General features: G+C 40.5%; 1 protein-coding gene across 2 annotated transcripts in view; it reads right to left on the bottom strand.

The window, feature by feature from the left end:
- Positions 1-20,733, bottom strand: part of LOC133387281 (arf-GAP with SH3 domain, ANK repeat and PH domain-containing protein 2-like) — a 66,624-nt gene extending 45,891 nt beyond the window's left edge. For both annotated transcript variants that reach the window (XM_061631756.1, XM_061631755.1), the window contains exons 1-11: positions 20,579-20,733; positions 18,393-18,465; positions 16,916-17,061; positions 10,202-10,267; positions 9,919-9,968; positions 9,671-9,800; positions 8,310-8,395; positions 6,614-6,689; positions 4,861-4,947; positions 4,168-4,268; positions 848-917 (exon numbers count right to left, since the gene is read on the bottom strand). In XM_061631756.1, coding sequence (XP_061487740.1) covers positions 848-917; positions 4,168-4,268; positions 4,861-4,947; positions 6,614-6,689; positions 8,310-8,395; positions 9,671-9,800; positions 9,919-9,968; positions 10,202-10,267; positions 16,916-17,061; positions 18,393-18,465; positions 20,579-20,704 — 1,011 coding nt within the window. In that variant the 5' untranslated portion in view covers positions 20,705-20,733. The remainder of the gene's footprint in view (positions 1-847; positions 918-4,167; positions 4,269-4,860; positions 4,948-6,613; positions 6,690-8,309; positions 8,396-9,670; positions 9,801-9,918; positions 9,969-10,201; positions 10,268-16,915; positions 17,062-18,392; positions 18,466-20,578) is intronic.
- Positions 20,734-21,759: the final 1,026 nt, after the last annotated feature.

The following is a 21,759-nucleotide window of genomic DNA, read 5'->3' as shown; positions in this document are numbered from 1 at the left end:
ACATATGAAACCAAAATGGGGTGGAAATGGGCTAATCCATCCATCCATCACTACTACACACTCACCATTTTGATCACCACTGGCAACAGCAGTCTTTTTTTTTTTAGTAAATTTTAATAATAAACATTAAGAAGAGAACCAGTCTTAACTCATAGAAAGAATTTGAGTTACAAGGATGGTATCAAGCAAAAAGTCCAATATAAATGTATTGTAAATTATTGTAAACCGCCCAGAGAGCTTTGGCTATGGGGCGGTATACAAATGCAATAAATAAATAAATGAATAAGTCCCTCAATTAAGAAATTGTTTTCTTAGCACTAATTGTTCAGAACCAGAAAAGTTAGCTCCTGGTCTGACCCCTCGGTTAACAAGAACTTCTTTTATGGAATACTTCAGGTTTCATTTCTTAAGGAATGGAAGCCTCTCTTAGACTTTTTGTTGAAAGATCAAAATAAAATGATGATACTGGGATTTGACGATTAACTAAGACAGCCTATGGAGAAAAGGGATTCTGTATGTATACATTAAGGGACAGGTTTGATGTATATTATATACTTATAGCTGATCTGCGACAAATCGGAAGTCAACTATTTTATTTTTATTTTTTGTTGTTGTATGTTTTTTTGACTTTGTTTTGTTTGTTTTTTTGAAAAATTTGAATAAAAATTATTAAAAAAAAAAAAAGGAATACTTCAGGTTTCACTTTTAGGTTTTGCAATAAGGCTGGTGAGAAAAGCGAGCTTTGGAAGTACCCTAACAATCGAAAGTTCTTATAGAACTGGTTTTCCAAGAAGCTTCTCTAACCCATATACACCGAACACGTACTACAATAAAGTGAGATACATACCGTGCTGTGTGAGATGGTCAGGTAGCCATTCTTGACTGTGCACTTCCTCTTCTGCCAGACCTTTCTTAAGCTGAAATTTAAGAGTAACATGGGTTCTTACATTAATCTGAAAAGGGAAAGAACCATCCTGTCATACACCAATATCGACCACTTCACTAGGGTAGGTACATCAAACAGTAGAGAGGTGCATGTGGGAATCATGGAATCATAGAATAATAGAATGGGAAGGGGTCTATAAGGCCACTGAGTCCAACCCCTTGCTCAGTGCAGGAATCTGCTGTAACTTAAAGCATGCCTGACAGGTGGCTGTCCAGGTGCCTCTTGAATGTTTCCAGTGTTGGAGAGCCCACCACCTCCCTAGGTAATTGGTTCCCTTGTCGTACCGCTCAAATAGTTAGGAAGTTTTTTCCTGATTTTCAGGTGAAATCTGGCTTCCTGTAACTTGAGCCCATTATTTGAGTCTGTTGAATCCTCAGTTGGGATATATGTTAGAGAGTTCAGAAGACTTCCACGTCCTGCACTCTGGGATGATCGAAAAGAGATCCTAGCCCTCCTCTGCGAGACAATCTTTCAAGTACTTGAAGAGTACAATCATATCTCCACTCAGTCCAAATAAATATGGCTTTGATCCTAAGGCTGTGGGCACACTAATTGCTTCAAAAGCAGCGAGAATGGTTTTTCTGGCTGCATTTGGAAGCAACTCTATCCTTGGCTGGACACACCTCCCTTCCCCACTGCTAATGTCAGATTTTTCAGGACCGTCTGCAGCAAAGCATTTCCCCTGGCTGCACCTGGAAGGCAAACAGGTTGATCTACCAATCAGTTGTGAAATCTGACTGAAGCTGAATTAAAAAAAACCCTGGAACTGATCCAACCAGATGTTAGAGTAAAAAGGGGTGGAGTTTGACTAGCATTGTGTGCCCCATTTTCAGAAAAGAGAGGTGGAGACGCACTGGAACCAACAGAACAGTAAGTGTGTCACTACCTCATGATAAGTTAAGTTACGGAGGTTCATGGAAGGAGAGTCTCTGGCTGTTTTCACTCTCTTGCACCCAGCTGCCCCACAAAAATCTCTTGGGAAGGTTGGAGGTCCTCTTGAACAATGTGGGTTGGGAACAGGAAAATCACCCAAAATTGAGCTTGGATCCTAAGATAAGTTAACAGAAGGAACATTTCCTGTCCCTTCTTCCCCCAGCAGACCCCCATCCTCCATTATTGTTTGCCAGAGCAGTCCCCAGTGCCTGAAAGAAGCCATTTCTAAAACAAAACCTGTCTGAAACAATATCTTGCTAAAGTGACATATTTTAAAATACATGATACTCCGTGCAAACATCTTAGCGTGAGATAGGGATGGGGGAGAAATTTGATTCAGTTCATATTTAATGACAATCTATCAAATTCACACTTTCCAATACAATATGAGAACTGAAAGTCAACCATCCTTTGAAATTCACACATCCAAATTTTGTGATGCAGTTCTCCAACCTGTGTTCAGAAAAATGCATATATTAAAGAGAACTCTGAATAAAAATGAATATATTAGTGAAAGCAACATACAAAAATGCATTATGTTAGGAGAAATTGCTTGCAAAAATATATCTATTCATCCAAAGTGCATACAAAAATATGTTCATTAGGAGAAATTCACAGTCAAATGCTGAAGAATTTTCATGAGGATTGTTAAGACCACAAACTGCTGCAGAAATGTGGAGAACTGAATTTAAGATTGGGAAAATGAGAAATTGAGAGAACTGAAATGGACAGATCCTTCCTTCCCTAGTGTCAGATACCTCATATATACTTAGCCCTTTTTACAACTATATATTAACAAACTATCTAGGCTAGCTCTAAAAGGCTTTTGGGGTGGGTTAGGTTTTTTATATTGTTGAGAGTTTAATGTTTTAATGTATTTGTATGTTTTTATTCTTTACGTCGCCCAGAGTGGCTGGACAACCAGCCAGATGGGCGACTAATAAATCTAATAAATAAATAAATAAATAAATAAATAAAAGGATGTCAGCTTCACTTCTCCCTCACTACTGCTGCTGCAACACTGCATGGAAAGAAGCCAGCCTGGTTTGTCATGTTGTTTGAACCCAGGTTCATTGTTTGCTAAAAACAAACAAACCAAACCATGAGTGATAATAACCAAGGTTTATAATAATAATAATAATAAACTTTAATTTATAGGCCGCCTATCTGGCCAATGGCCACTCTAGGCGGCTTACAGTAAATTATGATAAAATACAATAAGTAAGATATAGTCAATACATTACATACAAGTTCAGTATAATAAATTATCAGCATTTCAATACAAGGCTAATTTACCCTAGAGTCTCAGAAGTTGTAAAGGCCTGGTTAAAGAGCCAAGTCTTCAGGCCCCGGCGAAATATTTCTAGGGAAGGGGCATGTCGAAGATCTATTGGGAGGGAGTTCCAGATCAAGGGGGCCACCACAGAGAAAGCTCTCTCCCGAGTCTTCACCAACCTAGCCACTTTAGTTGGCGGGACTGAGAGCAGGTCCTGTGTGGCAGATCTCGTAGGGTGGCACAATTTATGACGGTGGAGGCGCTCCGTCAGATATACTGGGCCCAAACCGTATAGGGCTTTAAAGGTTAATACCAACACCTTGAATTGAGCCCGGAAAATAACTGGAAGCCAGTGAAGATTGTAAAGCATTGGAGTAATATGATCATATCGGCGGCTATTCGTGAGTAAACGAGCCGCCGTATTTTGTACCAGCTGTAGTTTCCGGACTGTTTTCAAGGGTAGCCCCACGTAGAGCGCATTGCAGTAGTCTAAACGAGAGGTGACCAGAGCGTGCACTACAAGTGGGAGTTGGTGAACAGGAAGATAGGGTTGCAGCCTTCGAACGAGGCGCAGTTGACCCCAAGCTGCTCGGCACACCGATGAAACTTGGTTTACTCTTGGTTTGCTGTTTGTGGTTTGTTTGGAGGAAATAAACCAAAAGCCTGAATTTGAACATCACAGCCAGCTGGACTCTCGCTACTTTCCTGCAGGAATGGCAACTGCAGGACTGAGGGAAGGAGCAAACGGAGAACTTTTCAGCAGCATGTGCCAGCACACTGTGCGCCACATTAACTATATATTTTTTTAAGCAATGGGTTAATGTGATGTGTGAATCGGACCTATGAGTAAAACAACAGCAAATAAAAACTATTTTAAAAGCGTAGGAGCTCTCCAAGAAAACAAGTAGGTACAAAAATATGCCTAACTTAATCACGGTTGATGATTTTGTTGTTTATAGCTGAGCTCATATGATATATTTGCGGTTGGCAGGGCTGAAGTAGTTGCACTTACCCATCACTTTTCTTAAAGAGGCTTCCAGATCTCTCTGTGCCATATCGCTTATTTCCCTGCAACTGGTGCATGCTGTACCTCAGTGGCTTGCTAACAGAATCCTGGTGGAAAACAGACCAATTTTGCAGCACTTCACTGTTTTATCAAATACAATTCTAATAATAGCCCAGGGTGCAAAAACCTATACCCTTAAAATTATTATAAACAGTTATTCCAACTGATCAATGACTTTTATGAAAGAGAACTTCTGTTCTGAGTCCAGCACATTAGACTTTTAATGTGGACCAACAAATATGTACTTTCTGAACCAACATGCAAACTGAAAGACAGCTGTCTTTCTAATTTTGTATTTCTCTGAATTTTGTGATGCAGTTTGCAAACAAGCAAACAAAAAGGATACAAAAATGTGTATATTAAGGAAAAGTGTGCACACAAAATGTGTGTGAAATATCATGAAAAATGCATTATAGGAGAAATTGCTTGCCTAAATGCATATAGTATGCAAAAATGTGTACAAAAATGCCTATATTGGGAGAAATGTGCACAAATATGTATATGCATTTTTGTGTAGATTTTTTTAAAAAATAAAAATTCATAAACTGAATTCAAGATTGAGAAACAGAGAAACCAAAATTGGTCGATTCTTCCATCCCTATGCCTAGGCAAAATGAGCTGCTCTCTTGTCAGTTTTACCTCTTTTGGTTCCAGCTGCAGCGCTGCTTTCAGCTGATCACGAAGGGAGCACAGCTGCTTCTTCTCCTCCTCCTGCTTTGCTTTAATCTGAAAGGCAGCACATCAAACATTCTATCAGGCAAAGGAGTTCTTTCTGTCTGCTGCTGCCGCCAAACTTCTTCAGTAAGCATATCTCTCATGTTTTTCATTCTACACTGAAGAGCTTAATATATATACAGGAGGAGTGGAGAATGTGTCACCCTCCAACTCCCAAAACAGTTCCTAGTCAGCTTGGCCAGTCAGGGACAATGGGAGTTGTAGTCCAACTCCAACAACATTTAGAGGGCCATGGATTCCCCAGTCCCTGGTCTGTAGGACTGGCCAAGGCTCCTACTATTTCAAATTATTTGAAAACAGACTAAAATAACAATGGTTGACCACCACCTATATTAGAATAATTCCTGCAGAGTTCCATCTTAGGCATTCAGGTGCCTACACTTTTAAGGCATATCTGGCTGTGTCAGACTATCATGGCGCTCATCCACTGAATCACATGGCTGACAGGAAAAACAAAATCCAAAGATTGGCATGACACGGAATATCTGCCTCATATACAGCCTTTGAGAACAAATGTCTTTGCCATAAGAACTGCAGAAATAAATGTTCATCGTATCCTAGTTAAAATTGTATAATTTGATTATCTAGCCAGGGGATAAAACAGCACTGTGGGTCAGCAATAGCCCACAGAGTGCTTGTATGTCATCCCTGATATAAATACTTTGGAGTGGGAAAATGGCTGTGTATTGGAGGGGGCAAGGAAATCATCATAAGGCCCAATGGAGCCCTCCCCACTGCTCCTCTTGGTGTATGGGTACACAGATTACAGTACATTATATACCAGGGATTCTTTCAGCCTTGTAGCTGACTTCAGAAGGGATTATGTCTCAAAGCCAGTGCAAAAATTCTACTATAACTATCAGTCTGTTTGAATAATACTATACTCAGAAGCAGATCACTGGGTGGAGTGAAGCTGGGTGAAACTCAGTGTGGTGAAAACGCACTAAAAGAACCAATCTGGTGGTCCTGCCTGTGCATTTGTACTGCACTGAATTCCCCACAGCTTCATTTCTCTCCTCTTCTTCCTGGTAAGCAATGGCATCCACCTGTTGGGAAGCTAATGTAGCAGCTCATCCCTACCTGGCAAGCTGCTTTAGGTTGTACATTTTATAATGTTCTAAATGTTGCAACATTGTTGTGAAGACTAAAGGGCACAAAAATTGTTTTGACTGTGTTGTAATTTTTATAATGTATTTATTCATTTATTTATTACATTTATATTCCAACCTTCCAAAAGGAGCCCAGGGTGGCAAACAACAAATGATTTTTTTTATTTTTAATTCATTTGATTCTGTTAGCTACATTGGATCTCCTTTATGAAAGATAGAAGGAATATAAATCGTTTACAGTGCAATCCTTTACCTGTCTTCTTTGAGTTCAATATGACTTACTTCATGGAAAGTGTGTGTAGAATTGCAGCCGTACAGTGCAATCCCTGAAGTATGTTTATTCCAAAGTAAGGCCCACAGTTTACAGTAGCACTTAATCCCAGATAAGCATGCATACAATTGCAGCTTTAGTACATAAGAATAAAATTAAGCTCCTTGTACAATAAAAAGTGCTATGAGAATGATACAAAAATAATAATAGTTGAAAACCATCTTGGACATACTTTCGAACTTCCCCATACATTATGAAACTGATGAAGCATACTTACACTCTGAAGCTCAGGAGTAAGATTCTCTATAAACTGTTTGTGCTTTTCTGTTGCCTTTAAACATGCCTGGAAAAAACTGCCAGAAAAAATATTGTGGAACAAAAGTAGAACATAATGTTCCCAATTCAGGCATAGGCTTTCCTGAGTTTGTCATACCGAGTGAATGCCACTCAGTGGTGTGGTTATTTAGGTAATTTGAGACCATGGACTTCTGCACCAAAGTCCAGACCTGATGGCACTGCTGTGGCCGTCAGTCTATGTTGCTTCATTTTGTGGAGAGAAATAGTGCCTCCCAGAGACTGTTTACTTCTGACCACAAGATGTGGTGACAACTAATTCCTTCTTTGCCCTTAGGCACCTTGCAGAATTAGTCACTACTGTAGACAGAGACCAAGGCTACACATGGAGCAGGTGGTAAAATGGACTGCGCCATTTCAAAATGAAGATGGTGAATCACACATCTGGATGCTCCACTAGCTTAAAACCTCTTGACCAGCAGATAAAATGCAGTGATAGAACCGTACTCCATAATGTGCTAGTATTCTATTTGAAGGGTATGCATTCAGATATAGTATCCACCACCACAAGCAATCTGAAGTGGTACAGGGCATTCTACCACCTCATTCTGTGGAGACCCAGTGAGAGTGCTTGGCCACCCTGGAACTTTAATTTTATTTGCATTACAATTCTTATGTTCCCCCATCATTTTCCCAAGTTCCTTCTAGCGTATTGGCCTAAAGTAAAGGGCAGTCATTATTATTTTAGAGAAGTTAGAATATTCTGGAACAGGAGTTATGGAATATTCTGGAATTCCTTTAATGCAAAGATGGGGAAACTTTTTGAGTCTGAGGGGCGCATTACCACTGTGGAAAACCATCAGGGGGCACATTCCAATAGTGAGCAAGGGCACAACTAAACGTGGACAGAGTTCTATAGCACGAAATCAAGAGAGAGAGAGAATCACACACACAATCACTTAATGTAGGCATACACTTAACACATTTAAGGCTTGTAAAGATATAACGGAAGTGGAGAGAGGAATGTTTTGTTATGTGGGATTCAGCCTCAAAAGAAAAAGGTGCGTGTGTGCGTGTGTGCGTGTGTGCGTGTGTGCGAGCGAGCGAGCGAGAGGTCTCACGCTAGGGATGTCAGAGAATTCCAATGAAAATAGAAACAGGAGTGGAAATTGCCAGTGTAGGCTTATTTGTCCCATGTCCAGAACAGAAATCGATCCAGTGAATACGATCAGTATATCCACTGTTGTTGTTGCTTTCATTTCACAAATGATACAAATTGATTACTTCTCCCCCCCCCCATTTGCCTTGTGCTTCCTTTGCACTGAAGTGAAGAGGGTGGAATAATGTAATGGCAATGTAACTTTGTAAATTACATAATTAATTAATTTATGTAATTACAGCACAGTGGACAATGTCAAATAATGCAGTTTTTTGTCAGAAGACAAACTGTAGTGGAACAGAAGTGCTGCATGTGACAAATACAGAGCGGAACAGAAAATGATGCCTTCTTACATCATATCTCACAAATAATACATATGAAAAATAAATGAATACTATAACATTCACCTACAAAAGCTCATGCCACAATACATTTGTTCATATTTGAGTGCTCAGGAATCTTTGTGATAAATAAAGTTGTGAGTCTGTGACTGAAGAATGAGAATACTGATTACACTTACTTGAACTGGGAGTTGCAGTGATTGATGTTGTTCTGCAGCAAGTCAACTCCTTTCTTGGTTTTGATCTCATTCAGTTTAATTAGATACTGGAGGGGAAAGGGGACATGAGTTACATTTTTTGCTTTGTTTACTTATCCCTCCTCTGCCTGACTGGTAAATAATGCTCTGCAGTGATTAATTCTTTCTGTTTTGTAGAAAAATACTTATCCCAAATTACATGACATAAATTTTATTTTGTACCTTTCATTATTAGCACAATTAATCTGTTAAATTAACAATATTATACACCAATTGTTCTTAGAAGACAAAACAATACAATGGCAGGGATCAAACTACTTGTTCTGGGGGAGGCTATTTTCATTGTTTGCCCCTTCCTGCAGGAGTCCCCAGTGCCATCCAAACTGGAGGATCAGAGGAATAGGAGGTGGTGCAAAGGAAGAGGGGATTAGCAAAAATTGCCTCCCTCCTTCCTTTTCTCCAGTGGGAAACTCCACTGAATCTCAGTCCCTTCCACGAATGGAAGGAGCCCTTCTGTTCATGAAAAAGTCTGGATCCAACTCTTTGTATTTAGATATCTTAAACCTATTGCTTCCCCCCAAAAAATTCTTTAAAAGGCAGATACTATACAATGTTTACATTGTCTCTTAATTTATCCATGACTGCTAATTTACTAATTCTTATTTTTGCAACTATTAGGAGAATTCTTCTTTTCCTAATAACTAGCAGCAAACAAATTCAATTGCTGCTGATGAGTATGCGATTAAGATACCTGCAGCACCTACATAACCACATTGCATTTAACAAACACAGTATCAAAGGGAGTTCACTATATGGGGGAAGCTTTGCATTTTCCCACTTACAAAACAGTAAGTTTTAAGACTTCTAGGGAAATGTGATATCCTGGCAACTGAGCCACAATCTTAAAGACTACATAGAAACAAAATGGAAGCAAACAGATTTATTGCATGAAAATTATTGTATACAGAAGCCCTACATCAGGACCCAGCAAGGCAAGAATTGTTTCCCATGCTGGACATGATATCATACAGGACACATTGTTTCCTTCCACTAACAATGGATGAAAAAGCTCTTTAACAGGAAATAAGTTCCTAGGAAAACTTTATCTGCTTGGCTTACAATTGCCCTGCTTGTGAGATGGAGTTCAGCAGTGCTTTCTTTATTCTGTGTAAGACAAACAAGTCTGCATTTTTTTAAAAATAAAACACACCTTCTGATATAGCTCTGTCTCCCATATAGGGAAACAGACAGTGTCATGTTTAAACATGCGGTGGTACACACACAGAGACAGATCGTTTCTACATAGCAAGCTATGGGAAGAAGCCCCTTTTCGTCTTCGTCACCTCACACATGTGTAATTGGAACATCCTTCGTTCCTTCTCCACCTCCTCGGCAATCTCCCCTCCCGCAACCTCCGTTCGCACCATCCCATACTGTTTTGCCAGTTCCCGTTTTTCTTTCTCTATCTTTGCACTGAAACAGAGAAAAAGACAATGTTTCTTAATGGCTCTGTGTGTTGTAGATGTAATTTGCTAGAGACACTTCAAATTACTGCAGCAATAATTGGCTTAAGAGGAAAGGGCCAACTTACAGTTTGCTGTCATAATCTTTGCAGGCTTTCTCAAAAGGCTTTTTAAAGTCCTATCAAGAAACAAAGCAACAACACTTAATAAATCTCATATGTGATATTTCTTCTTTCCTACCCAAGTCCTTTCAAGACTCCCCGCAATTTACACACATTGCTAAACTGATCTGCTGCCCTGTATGGGGAAGAAATTAAACCCATTACTTTTCCCTCTCTGTTATTTCATTCTAGCCGGTATCACAGTAATCCCTGCAGAGCCAAACAAGTTTTTCAGCATCTATTTACTCACCCCTTTAAAGTCTCCCTTGACTAGCGAGTCCAGGGAAAAGTGAATGTTGTGATACAGGCTCAGCAACTAGGAAAAAAAGAATTTAGCATGAAACTAGCACCAAGGGCTACTTCATATTTCCATAAAAAGAAGAAAGTTAAGGACATCCTTTTCAGAATGGCTTTCATTTAGCAGAGAGAATTCTGGAGATTTAGGGGTTTGTTTGTTTTTGTAATAACCTAAATAAAAATATTCAGATTCAGCAACAACAATCAGGGAATGCTGGTCCAAAAAAAAAAAAGCATCACTTGTGTTTTTACGCTCAACTCCTAAATCATCTCCCTAGCCAAATCCAAGCCTTCTGCTTTAAAGATCTCCTCAGTGGCAATGTCTTGTTTTAGAGAGCCCAAGCTAGTTTCAGTAAAGTAAAATCAAAAGTCCTTTTGCATTAGAGGCATTAACACCAAATAGCTTAGTCTATTTGATATAGCAAAATGCTGAGAAAAGCAGTGATCTGTGCCTTATAAAATCGTGAGAGTAGATATCACAAATAGAGTCTGCCCAAGGATCATCTAGTCCAGCTATGTGCTACATCATATATCCCTCCTAGCTTCCTGTAGTCCAACCTATTCAGCATTCTGCAGAGAAGGCATCACAATCATACACAATCTGGCCTTCTCAACCTCAAATAGGGTAATAAACAAAACCTATCCACTAATCAACCCAGCTGTAGGCCACTTAATATCCTGTTTCTAATCATCACAATTGCCCCTAGAGTTTCAGAGGAAGTGACGGAAAGGACCCCAAGATCACTTAAGAAGAGGGAGGAGACACTTTCAAAACCCTAATTCCCTCATCTCCCTTTTCATGTGATAAAGCAACCTTGTGTTTAAGCACTAGGCTAGTAGCCATGGGCATGAAGAAACTGAACAAAAGAACATAAGAACCCTGCAAGATCAAGCCAAAGATCCATTTAGTCCAGTACTGTTTTCACTTTGGCCAACATCAGATGCCTGTGGGAAATCCACAAGCAGGACCTGAGCAGCAACACACTCTCCCTACATGCAATTCCTAACAAGTCTGGTATACAGAGGCATGCTGCCTCCCACAGTAGTATGCTGGCAAGTGCATGGGATTTCATTCAGGTGAGTGAGTGGGCTTGTGGACAAGGGATAGAATGTGCTACCTCTCTTCTTTGCCCTGCATAGAAATGCAATGGGCTACTGCAGGAGAAACAGAGTTGTTTGTTCTTCTTCTACTATCCCCCAGCAAACTAGTAATCTTTTTTGCAGGCTAGTAACTTGTGTGGTTTTATTTACAAGGTTGTAATAAAGACATCATTATAGTATTTAAACATATGAAGTTCAGGTGCCTCCAACGTAGTGAAGTTATTTACATGTCAAAGAGACCAGCACTCATTTAAAAACATTCCCTGTAGTGTGGCTAACAACCATTGTCGCAACATAGGGGCACATTCACAAGAAACGTACAGCCTGTGAAACTCTTGAGATAAAAATTGAGATCATCATTGGAGGCTTTGTTCCAGGTCCTCTCACCATCAGAGATTCTGCCGGAGTGATTAGCGATACAGTCTTTTCAGCAATAGCACCCTGGCTTTGGCAATCTATTCACCTGCCCTTGTGGCAAATATTCCCACTTCTAATCTAGCTGGACCCAGAGATGATGGAGGACTCAGACCTAATATTCACATCAACAATTCCCCTCAGCCAAATGGGGCACAATTAAATCTGATACACAGGGAATAAGCATCCCTTTGTCTATTTATGATGGGCCCATCATCATGGCATCTGATAGATGCCAGAACACCTTTGGTGCCACACTAAAACATCTCCAGCCATAAAACCATAAATGTCAAGCTTATCTCAAAGGCATAAAATCTCAGAGTGACTACCATCAATTAGGGGCAATTAAATCACACTATAATAAGGCCATTAATTACCTATATCATAAATTGTTAAGTGATTCCACTTAGCTGGACAGTTGTTTGTATAAACACTGAAAAACATTCCTAAACTGACAATTTATGAGTTATGTTCATATGCACACCAGATATCTTCCCATGTCTAAGAGATTTAAGATGGTATTTCATGGCTGAAATTTACTATATTTCTTTCATGTATTCAGATATATTGAGGAATATACCATCTTGTTATATTTTAGAATAGTTAAAATTTTTTGACAATTATGATAAGCAGCAATTAAGCTAGGAATGTTTCATAAATCTGTGATCTTCAAAGGAAATTTTTAGTATAAATATTCCTGCATTTTAGTATCAAATCAGTCTTCTCCTAGAAGAGGCTCACTAATGCGTGCATCCCTAGATAAGATCCAGGTAACTAAGTAAGGTACCTCAGTTCTGCATCAAATAAGTTGCATCAATGTGTTATATTTATGCTATATATCAGGATTTTAGATCTGTTATGTTTTAACAGCTGTTCAAAGAAAGAATCCATCTTTATTCTAAACGGTGGGACCTCTACTCAGTAACCCAAATGTTATTTTCTATTTGGTACCCACTATATAAAACAACATTTGGCATGGAGCAGTACTTCACATTTCTCACAGCGGCGCCTTTCAGAAAATCATTTACAGCTTTATGACTTCAGACGATGCTTTTTGGATGGGAGATTTTCTAACATTCCAACTCATCAAAGAGTTTGTATTTGTGAATCTGGTGAAGTAGAGGACATTTTACATTATTTATTAAGCTGCCCCCTATACAAGTCTCCAAGGCTTAAATTTCTTTCCTACATCCTTCGCTCCTTGTCAAATAGATCTTTCCTGGAGCAGATATGTATTCTGCTAGCAGGCAACAATACATTTATAACTACCCAGGTGGCAAAATTTGCTCTAGCTGCAGGGAAACTAAGAGCCAAAGGTAAAGGTAAAGGTGTCCCTGCACTTATAGTGCGAGTCGTTTCCGACTCTTAGGGTGATATTTACTAGGCAGACCATATATATGGGGTGGGATTGCCAGTTCCATCCCCGGCCTTTCTTTACCCCCCTAGCATATGCCGGGTACTCATTTTACCAACCACAGATGGATGGAAGGCTGAGTGGACCTCAACCCCTTTTACCGGAGATTCAACTTTCTCCTTCCGTTGGAATCGAACTCTGGCCGTGAGCAGAGCTTCGGCTGTGTTACCGCTGCTTACCACCCAAAAAACCTTGTGGGGTCAGTGGGTTGTGCCCCAGTGCCATTATGGCTATAATACTTATTCACTAAGTAATGGGGTGGGTCAGTGTATCTTTCACTCGGGAGAGGAAATTCTATTTGAAATGTAGTGCTGTTGTCCCTTTACTGTATGCTGTTGAACTGTGTTTGTTGAAATATGACTTGTATTTTAATATTTTTCCCCTTTTACATGTGATGAATTGTGGTAGCCTACGGCTTGGAGCAATAAAAATTCATTTCATTTCAATGTAATGCTTTAACTTGATTTTATTTTGATTGTATGCTGGTTAACTTTTATTCTTTCTTATGGAATGTTTAAATAGTTTTATAAGTAAAGGAAACTTGTTTAACTGATCTTATCTGTCTGAACACTCATTTCCTAATCCTAAACTTCCTGTGTGGTAATACCAGAAGGGGGGGCTAACTCTCTCCTCTTTGACATGGCATCTGTTTCAAGGAAAGCTAAAGTGCAGCTTAACTGCTAGGCTCACACACTCACATAGACAGCATGCTTCGACTTCTACCCCAAACAGAGCAAATCTGTCACACCCCAATGACACGAGACTGAGTGCTTTTCATTTAATCAAGAATTTAATGAACCATTTCAGCAGCCTCCAGACTGTTGCGATTTTGCAGGAGGGATTCAAGCAGATACCAGAAATTTAGATTTGCGCAGTTAAAGTGAACTGTCATCCTAGCACAACAAATCCACTAAAAAAAAAAATAAACTTTTTGAGGTTATGAAAGAGATGGGGAAATGCACTGCAAAGTGTGGGATAAACAAATGGAAAAGGTGTATAAAACACCCTGCAAGTAAAGCAAGATGAATGCTCGTTATGTAACTGCACCACAAACCAGTGGCATACCAAGGGGGGGCACCCCAGGTGTAGTCAATAAGGGGGTGCAAGATGGAGTGTTTATTATGAAGCTGGACGTACAGCTATGGAGGTGGAGCTGGGTGGCGATGGCCTGGGCCAAGCCGTGTGCATCGTGACGGGTGCCTCGTGGGGCTTGGGCTGGAGCCTGGTGTGCCTGCTAGCCTGCGGCTGGCGCCCGGCTAGGCCCTGCTGCTGGTGGCATGCTCGCCTAGCACCCTGGACGAGCTGGAGGGCAAGCTGCACGCCACCTGCCCAGGGCTGCATGTGCAGGGCCTGTCTGCCAACCTTGCCTCAGGGCTGCAGCACGTGCTCCAGGCCGGGCGGGCGCTCTGCGGCGGGGTCGGCTGGCTCCAGCAGCTTCTTCCCATCAACAATGCCAGTGAGCACCCTCCCATTTGAAAGAGGAAGTTTTAGATTGGAAGCTCCTGGGTGCAGGGACCTCTCTTCTTGTACCCTGTAAAGCACTAGGCACAGTGTTGCCATCATATAAGCAAATAAAATAGCTCCTCCCTCACATGGTTTAAGCGGGATGGGAGCTTGTTAAATAAATTCCAAGACAGTTTTGAGGTCGGCAGCAGGAATCACATTGAGGTTGTTACTGTGGGAATGCCAGTAGAGAGGAGTCAAATGTTTCCACTTTTAAACATGTTTGTTTGTAGTTCATGGGGGGGGGGGGAATCTAGCACAGGGGTTCCCAAACCTTTCCCTCCAAGGACCACTTCAAAATTGCAGAGGGTCTTGGTGGGAGGGGAGTATTAAGAGGAGGGGGTGTTAAAAAATGATCCGCTCTGGGTGTTAAATATGCTAGGTATGCCACTGCCACAAACAAATCAGAACAAATGCTCAATAAAGACCAGACATGGCCTAACCTCTATATAAACTTTGCTTCTGCAAGCAAATCAGGATGAGTGCTCAGTAAACAGGTCGTCTGGAGGAGCACTTCCCTAAGCTTTGAATGACACAGCAATTGGTTTGTTTTTAGCTTGTCTTGTTTTTTAGTGGCGGTTTATCCTGATGCTTCATTGGTATTTTGGTGCTTATAGAAATGTGCATTCTATTTATAGTTTTTATTGTAAGCCACCTTTGGAGATCAGATTTTAACTTAAAGGTGGGGAGGGAAATAAATGTTTAAAATGTGTTTTTAAATTGTTTTTTAAAAAATTTAAATTGTGCTTTTAAATTGTTTTTTGTGTTTTAAAATTTGTATATTTCTTTTTAATGTTTTTAATTGCTGTAAACCGCCCACAGAGCTTCGGCTATGGGGCGGTATATAAATGTAATAAATAAATAAATAAAATAAAGTAAAACTAATACAAATGATTACACTGTGATTTTAGCTTGTCAAAAAAGAATTGTTGGAAGTGGGGCAAGAACAACTCCTTTTTGTTTGTGCTCCAGAGGGAAGATAGAGCTAGGGTCCTCCAGATGGATAGGCTTGTTTACCTTTACCTGTGATGCTTTGACTGACTTCCTCCTGTTGCTAGACTGTGACGTCTTTAGGGAAGCTTACCTGCCCCTCCTCCTTCCGCCCTTTCCATTCCATTCTTCTCTGACAGTCGGGGAGAGAGGAGACATTCCTTTGACTCTGCCCTCTCCAAGTCATGAGGCTAACTCCTGTACCTGGGCGTTATGCCTCCAACTTAGCTAGTTAGTTAGAACTAAGTTTGCTTTTCTATCTACTATGTATTTCTATAAATAAAGTAGCTTTTCTTATTTTACTAAGTCTCAAGTCTCAGTGATGCTGATGCAGGGTAAAAGCCTGTAAACGCGTGCACACGCTGGCACACTCGCATTTCAACATCTGCTGTTACTCTGCTGCCCTGGTGTTGTTTTAAACTAAATTAAGCACACACAATTGCACACAGCGCAACAGGAATCAGGCTGTATGCATATTAGCATGCCTAATTTCAGTGAGTAAAGGCAAGGTAATTGTAACAAAATCACTTATTGGGAACTGTTATTAAATGTGTTACAGGTATGAAGGAGTTAATGGAATGCCTGGAAGTATGAGTGATGTAAGACTGCCAGGTGGGAGGGGTGTGTGAGTGAGAGTTCTAAGGGAGGTTTGAATAAAAGACACTTGATTTTGACAGGAGTTCTGTTGTTGCGATTTGGAGTGGAAGGAGGGAGTTTGCGTTGTGAGAATGAGCTTGGTGGTAAAGGGTGGATTACATATTAGTTAGAGGGAGGTAGGACAGGTAGGAAAGATAGGGACTATACGTCAATACACTATTTAACACCTTATTTTTTAATAAAGTTATTTTGTTTATTTAAATTCCTGCGTGGTCATATTTGCTACCATATCAGGGTCCTATTTAGTTCCTGTACCTACATCCTATTGTGCTAACAGGGCACATCAGTGGTCACCTTTTGGGTGGGACAAAAGGTGGAATGGCTAAAGCTTGTGGTGCAGAGAGCATATCTGACCCAGGCTGATGAAAGCATCCTGCTGGGTGGGGATTTCCTGAACCAAGCGTGGGGTGTCAGGAGGGATAATCCCTGGTGAAGGACAGGTTTGAGACAGTAATCTTTTGGCATTATCCCAGGGTCTTTATTCTTCTCCTAGGGGCCAGAAGGGAAGGTTGACGTGGTTAGCCAAGTTCCTATCATCATACTTCTGATTTTCTGACAAATCTGTAGGTACAGAGAACATTTTTATACCAGGCTCTTGACAGCATCCAGCAGCTCCCGTGAGAATGAAGCAGAGGTGATAAAGGCTTCAGCCAACTTTTCATCATTGTTTCTGAGACAGTTCCCTGAAAACCTCTCCTGGGCAACAATACGAGTTTCTAAATGGCTAATGAGATCTGCAGAAACAAAAAGTTGTTTGAATGTTCATGTATACCTTTCTGAAACAAAAGTGAGCCCTAAAATAGTAAACAGGCACTGGGAATAATAAGCCATTTTAAGTAACCCTTAAAGGTGTAGAAAACTCCTCAAGACCTCTAGAGTAGGCAACCCTACTCTAGGGATGGAAGTCGCTGTTGATTTCAGTTATTTCAGCTTCTAATTTTTCCAATCTTACATTCAGTTCTCCACATTTATTTTTAGTTTTATTTATAATTTTGTGTGAACAAGCAAATAAGCAACACATGCACATGTAAAGGAAAATAACCAGAACGACATACAGTTAAGTATGTCACACAGAAAATACAGTACTAAAAACATATAGTGTATCCCTGTCACCTCATGATCATGGATTACTCCTTGCTAGGAATATATTACTCAAATAACCTCTCCAAAGAGAGGCATGCATCAGAGGAGGGTGAGGCAGTTCCTTTATTTCCATTTATATAACTCACTATCAAATCAGCCATATTTAGGTTCACTTCTCAATACCCTATGGTGTTGCATACTGTAGACTACCAATCTCTTTTCAAAGGGACAACTGAAAATTGCCATCACTTAGTGACCTCTATCTGGGCCGCCATCGGCAAAAAAGACACCAATTTTGTATGCACCAGAGAGGGATTATGATTGTTCTCAAACATGAAAAGAGCTATACCCAGTTCTTCACAGTTCTGCAGCCATTTGTGATTTTTTAAAAAAAACTCATGACAATTCTTCAGCATTGTAGTGCAAATTTCTCCTAGTAAACACATTTTCGTATGAAGTTTTTATTAATGTATACATTTTTGCAAGCAATTTCCAACATATGCTTTTTTTGGTAACCATTGTTTGTTTGGAGAACTGCATTGCAAACTTCAGATAAGTGTGAATTTTGCAGGATAACTGTGTTTTGGTTCTCATAAGAACATAAGAAAAGCCTGCTGGATCAGGCCAATGGCCCATCTAGTCCAGCATCCTGTTGTCATAGAGACCAACCAGATGCCCATGAGAACCACACAAGCAGGACCTGAGCACAAGAGCACTCTTTCCCCTGTGGTTTCCAGCAACTGGTATTCAGAAGCAGACTGCCTCCGAATGTCAAGGCAGAACATAGCCATTGTGGCTAGTAGCGTTTGATACTGTTATCCTCCATGAATTTATCTAATCATCTTTTGAAATGATCCAAGTTGGTGGCCATCACTCATATTGTTTTGGACAGTGCAAATTTGATAGATTTGGCTTTAAACGTGAAGTGAATTGAACTTTCTCCCCATCCCTATGCATATCACATCCCCATTCATTGTCTGACCTTGTCCAGCTGTGTGCTCTGCTTTCACTGCTTTCCTCATTTTTTGCAGAACAGTTCGATCTGAATCCAAAGCCTAAAAGCATTAAAAAAGAGAGATGTTCTAAGCATGTGCTGTGATCCTCCAAATCGAAACAAAGTAAATCAATATGCAAACATTCTTATACATGACAAGATTGGACTTTTTGAGGTGCAAAACAGATTTCAGGTTGTACCAAAGACTGCTTCAATTAAAATAAAATAATGGTCACTCCCCTATTTTTTGGAAAACAAATTATGTTGGGTTTCAATTCCATGACCAGTTTTCTACCCTCTTCTCACATTTGTTTCGCTTAATATCCAGGGTTAAGAAAAATTCTGGATAACTCAAAAGCTTTGTGATGTTTTAGTTGGTTTCAGTGCTCCTGCTAAATCCTCATCATTCCTTGACGTTCTAAACTTGCTCTTTTCAAAGTCCGGATATTGCTTTGGGTATTCCTACCTCTTACTCATACTGTTTGAATTCATGCAACATTTCCGTTTCCTGATGTGCAAACTTTTCTTTTTAGCCTTGACATGATTCGTATTTCTGAATGGTTTCCTGTTTCTAACTTTTAATTTCATTTTAACATGCTGCCCTAAATGGCTTTTACTATTTCAGGTTCTGCTAAATGGCATTATACAAAGCTTGATCAGGCATCCTGGTGTCTGCATTCAACTCTAAAAATGAGTTTAGTATTTGGAAACTGAAGGAATGGATATGCAACATATTCCAAAAGAAGAAATGAGAAGGTGAGAAGGGCAGAAGTGGTTTAAAGTTACAGTCAAGGAAGAATTTAATGATGCCTCCAATACTCCTGCAAAGATAGCTACAAGTCATCTTGCATTTTGAAAGAGTGCCCTGTAGGAACTCAGCACACTGCCTTATCGGTCTAACTAGTCAGACCATTGGTCTGTCGGGCTCAGTGTTGACAACACTGTCTGGCAGAGCTCTGCAGGGCTTCAGATAGGGGTCTACCTGGAGATGCTGGGGACTGAACCTAGGACCTTTTGAATACAAAGGATATGCTCTATTGCCACTGAGCCATACTGCTTTTCCTATACACTGTAAGTACTATGTGGCTCATTTAGTATCAGAGCAAAGCACAAGGCCACATCACACAAACAGGGGGCCTTATTTATTTATTTTAACAGTGCAATCCTATACATGCCTTTTTGTCCCATTGATTTCAATGAGGCTTACTCATATACCACTGGGTATAGGATTGCCTTGCCTGCTAGTCTTCTACTAAAGCCAGAGTTGCTGAGTGCAAGGACTTAAGCCACACCAAGTCAATAAATAGGAATGAGAATAATTTAAAAATAATTTCCGCTTCCTAGGTCACTATTCCAAAGGGGCATGTCTTAGCATATCTTAGGAAGTGCTGTCCAGGTGACCTTGCCACCCATGGATGAGCCCCTGCTATGGATTCTTTCTGTCTCTGAGGTGAAATCTGAAAAGGTACAATGTAGGGGCTCTGCTATGGAACCCTTTCCTTCAAAACTGTGTAGAACAGTGGTTAGTGTGTTTGAACAGGACTTGGGAGACAGGGTTCAATCCCCACTCATCCATGAAGCTCACTGGGTGAACTTGGGCCAGTCACAGGCTCTCAGCCTAACCTACCTCACAGAGTTGTTGTGAGGATAAAATAGGGAGGGGGAGAACGGACCGTATACACTACCTTGAGCTCTTTGGGGGAAAGGTGGAATATAAATGTAATAAATAACCAGACTCCCTTGTAAGTTTGGCCCTTCAGTCATTTTTAGAAGACAAATCAATACTGACTGTTTAGAAGGGACAGTTTCTATTTATTTCATTGGATGGGTGGCCTTTTTTTGCATTTGTTCCTCTTATGCTATTTTATTTTTCAAGCTCTCTATGGCAATTTGTTGTTTTCTGTTGAATTTTATTGGGCATTATCCCAGCAGCATTGAACTTCTCCTTTTGAACAAAACATGAGGTACAAATCCTTGAACATATAAAAATAAATACACCCCAATTTTTGCTCCTCAGTTTGCTGAGACTGTGGAGGAAAGTTCCTGGCTTTCTGTTTCCATACACAGAGTGAGGAAGACTCATCAGCGAATTCTCTTCACAGGATCCCAAATCCCTCTCCCCTTTGGGCTTCAGCCCCACAGCAGTTCATCTACTTCCTTGCTCCCTCTCTTACCTCCTCTAGGCTGCAAACAGTGCTCCTGCATTTGCCCATGTGGCTGGTGAAGGAGGAGGTGGTTGGAGAGTTCAGATCCTCTTGGGTCTGGGAGATGAAGTCCTGGACAGAGATTACCTCAGGCATCCTGCTGCCTAAACCCCGCGTTTTACAGAGTAGAGCTGCAGAATCGGAATGTCAGGCCACAGAAAAAGGGGAACTCAGCAGCATCAAGAGGAAGCAGCTAAGGGTAGCTGAGGAGGCCACAAACATCTAAAAGGCAGCCGCTAACCCGGAGCTGTCCCTCCTGCTGCTCCTGCTGACCTGTCCCAATAAAATACACACACACACACAAATAGCCTCACCCATAGACTCATACTGGCTGAACTTCCTCACAATTTTCTTCAGTAAAGGGCCTTATGCGAGCATGAAGAGGTCTGTGGGACAGCACCGATTTTAAATTGCCTTGTAAATTATTCCCCAAATTGCACATTCTCCCTAGAGTGGCCCCCTACTTTACAGAGTACAGATCTCTATCTCTGTTCAGTCCAGGTCCAATGTAAAGATAAAGAACCAGAAGAAGGGAGAGCAGGAGGGGCCTTGAAAGCAGACCGAGCAGGCACACAGGTCACCTGGTCACAGACTTCCCCGCTATGATGTGAGGTATTGTATTTCTATCTAAATTGTTGTAATTATTTCTAAATGTGCACCTATATGCATAAATTAGCATATGCAAATTCTGCACATATGTGTGCCCTCTTTTTGGTGATGTGTAAGTGGCCACCCTAACACTCTCTTATGAATAGCAATTGGGGATTTGCGTATATGCCTTTTACAAAGGCAAACCATGTATATAGAGAAAAACATGTAAGCACACTCCCCACCTCATATAAATATTCACTAATAGGCAAAAAACCTTGCACTTTAAGAATGTACCTATAGCCAACAAATCTTTCTATCAAAATTTAAAAAGCAGGGAAATTGGGCAGCTATAGTGAATGCACCAGGAGAAGAGACCTGACCTTCTCTCTGAGTTATTGTACTGCCCTACAAATTTGTCAAAATGCAAACACAATTTGGGTTGGTTTTTCACAGTCCAATCCACTTCCTGTGTAGCTTGGAAGAATTTGGTAACATGTGCCTCTGAGAATATGGTGAGTGGTAGTGATACCTGTCATCTCCAAAGACGGAGAATTACATTT

Source organism: Rhineura floridana, chromosome 6 (genome assembly GCF_030035675.1).
Source record: "Rhineura floridana isolate rRhiFlo1 chromosome 6, rRhiFlo1.hap2, whole genome shotgun sequence".
NCBI lineage: Eukaryota > Metazoa > Chordata > Lepidosauria > Squamata > Rhineuridae > Rhineura > Rhineura floridana.
Note: the sequence above shows the minus strand (reverse complement) of the source record. Positions and strands in the feature narration are given on the sequence as shown.